Source organism: Sesamum indicum, linkage group LG4 (genome assembly GCF_000512975.1).
Source record: "Sesamum indicum cultivar Zhongzhi No. 13 linkage group LG4, S_indicum_v1.0, whole genome shotgun sequence".
Classification (NCBI taxonomy): Eukaryota; Viridiplantae; Streptophyta; class Magnoliopsida; order Lamiales; family Pedaliaceae; genus Sesamum; species Sesamum indicum.
In genome coordinates, this window is record NC_026148.1 from 3,772,435 (window position 1) to 3,782,782 (window position 10,348).

Sequence of the window (10,348 nt, forward strand, 5' to 3'; positions counted from 1 at the left end):
ACAAACTCCGACAGGATTGTTAGATTGGTGCAACGTGCATCCATCTATAATGCATATTCAATCAACTCCAAAATTGAAGTTACCTATTTCAAATCAATCATTCATGTTTTTTTTTAAACTAAAAGCAATATATTATTATTAGTTGAAATAAATTTATTATAATTATTTCCATCAGTCATATATAACAAAGATCATTACAACACCTTGATCAATAATACCAAATAAATTTAAATCTAACAACACCAATTATTACAGCAGACAATACCTACTATAGAGTAGAAATATCCCACACATATAACAGGATCCAAATCCATGACCTTTCACCAACTGAATTAACCCTCGTTGACATGTTACCTTTAAATTTAGATATGATGAGATATATAAAAACATTTCTGCCCAACTATTTCTGGATTCAGACTTTGGTCTCACCCAGATAGATTAATGAGTTTCCATGTCCCCACTCCACACAACATTCCATTTAATACATATATATGTATTATAGAAGCAGAGAAATAAATAATTATCAAGAAATCAGTTGAAATTAATCTGATACAACAATGATATTATGAAATTTTCAGGAACCATAGTACAATATACTAACATTCTCCAAATGATTATAGATTAAAGATACAAGGAGCAGAACTCGGAACAATTTACATCCCACAACAAAAGTCCACTTCTGCCTATTAGCACTTACGCCCCCATAAACGGAGGTTATGGGCCGATGAAAGAGCTTTCCGCCTCCTCACAAAGTACACAGTTAACAGTGCAAATCTTACGGAGAATAAAATTGTCTAAAACAAGAAATCAAACCGGGATGAAGACGCTATGGTAGGATATCTCTGGTATGGAGTCCTCCAGACTCAAGCTACAGCACCAAAAAGGCTCCAGTCATTCACCTTGAAGGTAGTGACAGCACTTTTGAAAACGTCCGCCATTGGCAAACATCCCGACTGTGCAGCAGGTACTGGTAAACCAGCCCCAACTGTGGCAGCAGTTTCACTCAAAGGGCTACAAGAAAAGCGCAGATAAAATGATTAACCTTATAATATTTTCTACTGGCATACTCAATCAGAAGAAAAAGAGGAAATGAATTAAAGCCACCATCGTAATGACTAAGAACAAACTTGTTCATGGAAACTTACTTTATCAACATAGGCTCATAAGCAGTTATCAGAACATCTGTAGCGACATCCTTGAGGCGCAAATTAGCTAAATAAACCTGAAGCAAAAGTCTATTCAGATACAACAATAGAGCTTAAACTAATGGCCACAAAAGAGAAGAGGAGACAAGTTTACCTTGACTATGTTCTGTGCTTCTCTTCCCTGTCTCCCCTTAGATATAGCCTATAAATGAAGAACCGAAACAATTAAGTATTAGAAATACAGAAATTATTTGGTTATAGCAGGCGATGACATTAGGAAACTTGGGAAACAAATTGAGTCCTATAATTTGCTTCATTCACTTGCCTATGTCGGGATATATCTTGATCAACTTTTTTAAGGCTCAAGCCAAGAACGTCTAATTACACAGCACAATTTTACGGAAGCTGGGTGAAGCAACAAAGAAATAATGTTTGAACCTCCATCATTCTCTCGTAGAAAATTGTTTATGAGGTAAACCAAAGCGATTCGAAAGGCAGTTTAAGGTATTCCAAACAAAACTGAGGACTAGAAGGTTGTACACACCATTTGTCCAACTGCAGTTGTTATGATAGCAGGACTGCTTCTACATCGAAGTCCATCAGCCTCAAACACCCCGGACTGTTCAAGCACCTACATGCGTAAAATGAATGCAGCGTTATTATTATCCACAAATCACACGGCTCATGCATATATATTAAACAATGAAAGTTGACAGAACAAGTAAGAAGCAGCTGAAGCTAGAGTCGTCTTCTTCTTCCTGATTATTTATTTTATTTATTCTTTATTTTCAAGAAAGGGAATCAAGATTCCCATGCCCATCCATTTAAATATTAATTGTCGAATTTTCTAACCTGAACAAAAGCTGCATCGAATAAAAAGTTATGCACACAAACTACCTTTAAGGGAATAAAATTACAAAGACAAGATGCATGGCATCATCAATAATAATTCTCTTGATTATGCTTAAAAGAAAAATTGAGTATGAGTGAAATGACCTTCATATTGTTTACATGAAAGAAAATAAATTTAACACCCTAATAAGTAAAACCCTAACCACAAACTGAGAACGGATAAAATTATTGATGACAATTGTCCACCCCTGATTCATCTCTGATTACAATACAGCAATAAGATTAAATGAGATTGGAAGTTCTAATACAACCTTACAGCAACTACAGGAGAATTACTTAGGATAGAACTACAACCTTTCACAAATGTTGGGTTGCCTAAGTAGGGGCCTCGTTGGCTGGGGGAATTGGGCATATAACATACTAATGATAGACTTTTCAAATTCCAGCGTGCTTCTATAAGAAAAAATATCTGACAACTTAATTGCAAAACTTCCTACAAAAAATCCAATTACACCAGTGCACCAGCATACTTTGACATGGCACCACAAACACTGAAGTCTTTCCTACCACCACCATGACAACGAACTTCTCCAACACAGTCGTCATCAAAATACTCTACATTAGAGGGAGGTGCAAGGGTCGTACTTGCTGCTAGTTGTGGAGGCAAATATTGTACAGTGAAGCTCTAGCAACATTTAACAGAAAAATAGTTTCAAATTCAGCTGTGAACTAAAAAAACCAGACAATCGACTGAAAAATATTAACTTTTGAAAATAATTCCAACACAGTCTCCTTAGATTCTAAAACATACAGAAATCCACTTGTTGAATCAAGTTAATTTTCCGAAAGAAGTACTCCAACCAGTTCAATTACAAGTCCCAAACTCACTCATTAACTATAAACATGATTAAAAATGAAGAAAGAAAACCAACAACGAAAAAAATAAATAAGAATTCAGATTGTACCATAGTTCCCTCAGCATCCTGCTCACTGGCGAGGTCTTGAAGAAACCACGTGGCACTTCCTTGATCCGCTACGTCAGTCTTCAAGTCCAGCAGCTCGAATATCAAACTCTCATCTCGAGCTGGATCCACAAACACCTCCTGTAACAAAAATACTTTGATCAATCCTCAAATACGCAAAAACGGAAAACCAAGCAAAAATTAAACATACATAAGAAATTGCTAACCTGATGATCAGGAACTTGGCGTATGTAACTTACATCCTACACATTCAAAGTAATCATTCATCCACACCACATTAATACTGACTGAAAACAAACATATGAAATAGCAATATAAAAATAAGCCAGAAAAATCGCAAACCACGAAGCGCAGGGGAAAGGTGGAGACGATAGCGCCGCCGAAGAGAGGGCGTTCAGCGCATAAATCTTCAGGCATTTTTGTTCCTCTTGCAAAACAATTGCGAAAATAAAAATAAATTGTTCAAATTTTCGGAATTTATATGTGAAATTGGAAGAGGGTAGTGGAAGAGTCTGGGGAGGGAGTTGGAAGCTGAGACTAAACGGTGGCGTTAGCTTTATTACGACGCTGGGTCGGGCCGGGTGTGATCAAACCCGATATTAACATATTCGGGTCAGGAAAAGTGGATTCGGTTATGGAGCAAAAATAATGTAGACATGACTTGGGAAGCTTGCTTCTGAGTTATCAGAGCCAGGTTTCGATCCTGGGACCTGTGGGTTATGGGCCCACCACGCTTCCGCTGCGCCACTCTGATTTGTTGCATTTTATCTCGCTGAAAATACTACTTTTCCACGATAGAAAACCTATTTATTTTAAGTAACATTTCATAATTTTGTATTTGAAGAGCAATAAGTATCAAAGAAACAACTCTCCTTTTATATTTGAAATTAAAAGGGATCATTATACTGCCCTTCTTTTACATTTTATGTAATTGTATATAATTTTTTATGATTCAAGAAATTATATTTAATACACTTAATATTTATTTTTGTTTAATAAATAGATTCATACGTTAGTTAAAACTTATTAAATTTATTGATATTAGTAAAAGAATTACATAAAATATATATTTACCCGGAATAACTTATTACTAACTTATTAACGGTCAGATAAAATCTTTTTATGTTCAAATTACCCTTATAAACCTTCTCACATGGATTAGCATGTGAAGACGAATAAGGGTAGTTTGGTCGGAAAAATATTTGTTTGGTGATAAATATGAATTTTTTACTAATGGATGGATTTATAATTTATTAAACTGAAACAAATGTCACCGATACTAGGTGCAATTTTTCAAATCACATTAAAAGTCTGCATATAATTACAACAAACTTTAGAAGATTGCGATGTAATTATCCAAAGTCAAAATTATTCTATCCATTTATTTTATTTTAATTATGTATGTGTTTCCTTTTCATTATGTCTTGCGTACAAATAATCGCTATAAAGAAATTAAATGTAATTAACAAGTAATTTAGGTAACCATTTTTTTATATATATAATGATATGCATAAAAATAAATTAATTCAAAGAGGCACAAGCGGCCGAAAAGAAGAAGAATCATGGCACCCTCCGGGAGGCCCAAGACATCCCACGTCCATAATACTCCCAGGAGGTCAAGGATGTCCTAACCCACAATCTAATTAGGCATGCTCAAAGAGCGCAAGAAGCCCAAGAAGAATGAAGGAGGCCCAAGACATCCTTCGACTCGGACACATGATTAAAATCTGACAAAATATTCGACCTAAAATGCCCACACACATGGCAACCCTTACTTCACACGTGGCATCCAGTTGGCTAGGTGTCAGTAACCACCTCGAACCACATTAGCCTTAGGAATCCCACGTGAACAAGGAGGGACTCCTTGGCAGCGGGGACTTCTCATAGGCAAGGGATCTCCCAAGATAAAGAAATCTCCTACTAAAGCACTCATAGCTTCGGATAAGGATGATTTATCCGTTATTCCGACCATCCCAACCAACTTTCGTAAGATTCTCGAGAGTGAGATATAGCCCCTACAGATGGAGGCACTCCTTCTATAAATACAAGTTTAGTCCTCCATACGAGAGACACCCCTCTCACGCTCCTCTCACTCTCTAATCATTCTCTAAACACTTTACAAGCACATTGTCACGTGTTCTTGCTCTTTTCATCAATTTTATTAACCATTTCTCGATTTTCAATCATATTTATTTACTTTTTGGCTTTATTCAATCTCAAATTCAATACTAACTTGGGCGTCGAAGTGCTAACACATTTTTTGCAAATCCTCCTTTCAGGATCTGCATGCACCTAAATTTTGAACAATAGTTCATATGCATTGGACCCGTGCGTTTTTTTAACTCATCATTAATATTTTTATATATATAAAAACTATAATTAATATTTCAATTAATTGAAGAATAGAATAAAATATCAGTTTGATCAATTATTTTTATAACTAAAAATTATGAAATAAATCACCATAAACTTATATAAAATGAGAGAAACTCTCACACGTGTGATAAGACTGAAATCCATGGATTCAAAATTATTTATACAACGTAACAAACCAGTTTTTTATTCTTAGAATAATTGATGATGAGATATAACTTGATTTGGACATAGTTAATATTGGAAATATTTGAATTTGAAAGAAAATTATGCAAATCAGATTGCAAAAAAAAAAAAAGTTCAATAAATCATATTAAGAATGTCTGGGTTATTTTTGGAATATTTGAAAAAATAAATTTGACTATCAAAGGAATTGAAAAGTATATATTGGATGTTTTGATTTTGATAACTGTTATTTTTTTTCCCACATAATTGAAAATTAATCGTCGAAAATTGCTTAAAATGTGTTGCGTATTGGTATAGTTTTTCTTTTGTTGTTCGTTATTACAACATTACATATAAATTTAAATACCAATTTAATATGTCTGTTAATATTTCCAAATCAATCAATAAATTGAAAATAAATAAACATAAAAGACACTACTATTAAAATAGATTTATAATAATATCAGAATGAATTGATTATTTTTTATTTTAAATTATTATGAATGTTATTTTGTGGTATGGCAGTGCGGATTTTATGATTTTATGTATATAATTAAGCATAATACATGAAAAATGATCAGATATGTTTGCCTCCTTCAAAGTTGAAAAATACACGTCTGAAAGAGACCTTTGGTACTGAGGAGGTCTGAGAAATACGAAGAACTTAGGATTGGAAGTTCAAATCAGTATAACCACAGGCTCAGGAGGAGGAGGAGGGGGCATTAACCACAGGCTACGTCGAAGGGGGAGTTATCGTAGACTTCTTTGAACCCATTTAGTTGAGCCTGGGAAGTTATCGATTGTCGAAGTTGTCAAAATTAATTACTGATTCAACAATTGTAGCGGTAGTAGAACCAAGATTGAATTCTTAGGGAACTATGAGTTAATTTCTCAGTTCAGTTATTTTTTGAAAATTGGGCACAATAGCGTTCTATACCAATTCGATAATAGCATACCCATTCGAGTGGGGGTAGCAATTAAAGTTGTTGTATATTTTTTGTAGCAACACACTTAAATTAAGATGGAGGCTTCTTAATAAATCTAATGATCTTTGGGCTATTTTTATGAAAAAGAGATACTACCTAAGAGTAATTTGTTGGAGTCTCAATGGAAAACTGATCATAATTGGATTTGGAAGAGTATTAATTGGATCGTTCCATTTCTAAAACATTATGTCTATTGGAACTTAGGGGATGGCAACATAATCAAGTTCTAGTCAGACAAGTGAGTGCACCTAACCGTGATAAGATACATCACTACATCAAATGGATCCCTCCCTCTAGAGGTGTCAATGGGTAGGGTCAAATCCATAGATTAATTTTAAGACCCAAACTCAGACGCAATAAATATTATTAGATCCAAACCTATCAGAAAAATATAGATTGGGTTTGGGTTGGATCTCTACCCATCAATAGCCATGGGTCTATGTACTCAATTTGGACCAAAAAATACATTTATTTCTTCGTTGTTCAATCGAATTATTATTTATCAATCGATCAATCTTCAAGTGAACAAATCTAAAAAATATAAGACATCATAACATTATTTATCACGTATTCATAAGATTATTTGTAGATGGTATAATAAATGATATATTTAAGTGTTACTTGTGAATTGGACTCAATAATTTTGAATTTATTGATAGATTATGGGTAAAAATAGAAAATAAAAAAATAATTTAATTTGATTAGTATGATTTGTAGAAAAATAGGAGGGAACAAAAGAAAAAAATCAAGTCTAGATCTAATCGGACCCAAACATTAGGTCTGGTCAGGTCTTGAGACCCATGGGTCTCGAGTGAGATTCAATGGATTGGATAGGGTCTGGGTCTAAATAAATTTGTTTGGGTCTTTTTAGGGTCTGGGCTTGGATAAGGTAAGACATTACCCATTGACAGACCTACTTCCCCCATTAGGTTGTTTTAAACTTAATATTGATGGCTTAGCAAAAGAAATCCGAGTAAATGAGGTTCAAGAGGAATTATGAGGGATCACCAAGGTGAGTTCATTGTGATATAACTAAAAATCAGTAAGACCTAAGACATCAAAAGAAAGCCTAAAATACCCCATTGACATTAGGGCTCATCAAGCACATAAGTCAATGGGAGATACTGGATCAAAGACACGTGTCCTCAACATCTAGGGGTAAATGTCGTTCGTGCGAGCGGTCTCCGGTATAAATATCTCAAGTCATTATGAAAGTCAAAATAGCTATTCAAGTATTAACTTCTACTTAAATACTCCACTTAACATATGACCTACATTCTTTATACGACCTAACTTGAGCATCAAAGTGCTTACGTCGGGTCAAGTTCAGCACTCCTCTGTGCAAGTCCCAAGTTCGTTCTCAATCTTCTGAGCCCAAAAACCAAGCAGCAACCTCTGGAGATCGATCACACCATGTTGCAGGGTTCATGAGCTTCATTGGTACCCCAACTAATAACAATGTTGAAATGGAAAGATTTTGTAAGGGACTTCAATTGGCTTCAAAAGTGCAAATTGATAATTTTATTATTGAAATTGATTCAGTTATTTTTTTCATCTCTTTGATAGGAATCCGGCTCATCCAATCAAAACATTGGCGAACCTTTGTAGGATTGCTGGTGAATCTTGACTGATATTTAAATCAGTTCTTTTGCAGTAATGTTATAAAGAAGGGAACAAACCAGCGGCCCTTTTGGCTCAAAGGGCTTTGACATTAGGCTTGATTGAATATTATGATACCTACACGCCTTTTTTTGTGTCCCTTACTTAGGGAAGATATGTGATAGGGGTAGTAAGTACCCGATGAGCAAAAAGATGAAAATACCCCTCAATCCCATGAAAATTGCAAAAGAGGACAAGATCTGCGTATATATCTACGGGTCAGATCGGTTGACCTTGTGACGTCCGTAGAATTTTGTATGTAATTGGGAGACTAATTGGTAATTATTAGAAATTTAGATGTAATTAGTAAATAAAATTATAGATTGAATTTGGGATATAATAAAACTTGAACGAATTAAATTGGAGTTCGTTATAATATTTGGGGGCAAATTATAGTAATTAAGAAAATTAGGAAGGACGTAATAGTAATTATTAAAAAGGATTTAAAAAAGAAAAAAGAAAATAGGATGGTGGGCCGTGGCATGTGCTGCCACCGCCTCACCAACCATTAAATATATATATGAATGTTAATTGCACACATACACATACATTCACAAAAACACACACACTCATACACACACAGCAACGCACACACATTTCGGAAAAAAAAAAACAGAGGTATGGATATTGAATTTTAATTTTTAATAATTTATATAATTATATTATTTAATTACTCCCTTTATTAAATGTTGATTATATTGAGCGGTGAATTATTTAACCGGAGTATTTTATGATTTTGGCTATTTAAATTAGTGCCGTATTAAATATCACAATTGTTATAAAAATGATATAGTTGGGTAATTAAAATATTAGATTTGTTAGATTTAATTATTACTATAACTAATTTACACAATTCCATCGGAATGATTAACCAAATATGTAATTCTATGTATTATTGCTTAATTAAATTGAGTATTTTATAATTTTGGCTATTTAAATTAGTGTCGTATTAAATATCACAATTGCTATAAAAATGATATAGTTGGGTAATTAAAATATTAGATTTGTTAGATTTAATTATCCTTATAGTTAATTTATACAATTCCATCGGAATGATTAACCAAATATGTAATTCTATGTATTGTTGCTTAATTAAATTGTATAGCAACGGTAAATTGACAGAAAATTCATAGAAATACTTCGGATGTTATATTTTAGAAATATTATGTTATTAATTAGGGAAAGGAGGTTTCAGTGGTAATATAATTTACGAATGTTATTAAAAATGATAGTTATAAATATATAAGGGGTTTGATTAAGTGAATTCTTATGAATTATTTGGTAAATTAAATATATTGATTATACGTATTATAATTTATTATAGGACGTGACGACAAGATAGAGGGTTGAGCAGTTCCTCGTAAAACAGAAGTATTTTGGGGATTTACGGTAAGTATAGCTAATTGGATATATATATATATATCTATATGTGTAGTATTGTATATATTATATATATTGGTTTCTTGGATGCGAACGTGGATTTGGTTTTATATTATTATGTGTGGCTTTCGTATATTGATTGTTTATATAATTATTTATGGATTATTTGCTAGATTATCATAATATTGGTGAAATTGTTACTATGTGATATGTAATGGTAATGTAGAGATATGCGGGATATGATTATGTGATAATCATATAATTGATTGTTGATGAAATCAAATTGGGAGTTGTAATTGAGAAAGTGATTATTATAAAGAAAAGAATGATGATCGTGAGTTGAGATAAACGATGACGCTTACCTAGTTGGAAACACAGTCAATGGTTTATGAAAATGTGATTGATATTGAGATATGAAAAATATGTGAATTAAGCTAGGTACCATGGCGCGTAGGGTACCGGGGTATTCCGGGGCAGCAGGGAATATCCTGTGCTTGTTAGCTACACACTGGGGTGGTGTGGGGGTACCATGTTTGTTGTGATGTCCTGTGCTATATTGCTACACAGCTGAAGTAAAAGAGTGTGGGGATATCACACAACGGGTATCCTGTGCTGTATATGATATGATGATGGCCGGCGAAACCATTGACTGATGTATACCAATTAGAGTAAGTGGGGCCCTTAACTAATAAACGATAATGTTGAATACTGTGTCATAGCTTGATTTATAATTGTGAATAGGTATTACTGCTTATATTTGTTGTTGCTATTGATAATGACTGTTAGTCGATGTGACTGCATGTAC

The 10,348-nt window shown here is 33.7% G+C and overlaps 1 protein-coding gene and 1 non-coding gene across 2 annotated transcripts; both read right to left on the bottom strand.

The window, feature by feature from the left end:
* LOC105159956 (ran guanine nucleotide release factor) lies at positions 514–3,516 on the bottom strand. The gene is made up of 7 exons (XM_011077189.2): positions 3,323–3,516; positions 3,187–3,222; positions 2,963–3,100; positions 1,690–1,776; positions 1,300–1,347; positions 1,146–1,222; positions 514–1,011 (listed from the first exon to the last, which is right to left on the bottom strand). Exons 1-7 carry the CDS (start codon positions 3,395–3,397, stop codon positions 864–866), a joined length of 609 nt encoding a protein of 202 aa, XP_011075491.1. The 5' UTR covers positions 3,398–3,516; the 3' UTR covers positions 514–863.
* Positions 3,663–3,734, bottom strand: TRNAM-CAU. The gene has a single exon. It is a non-coding gene; the product is annotated as a tRNA-Met (tRNA).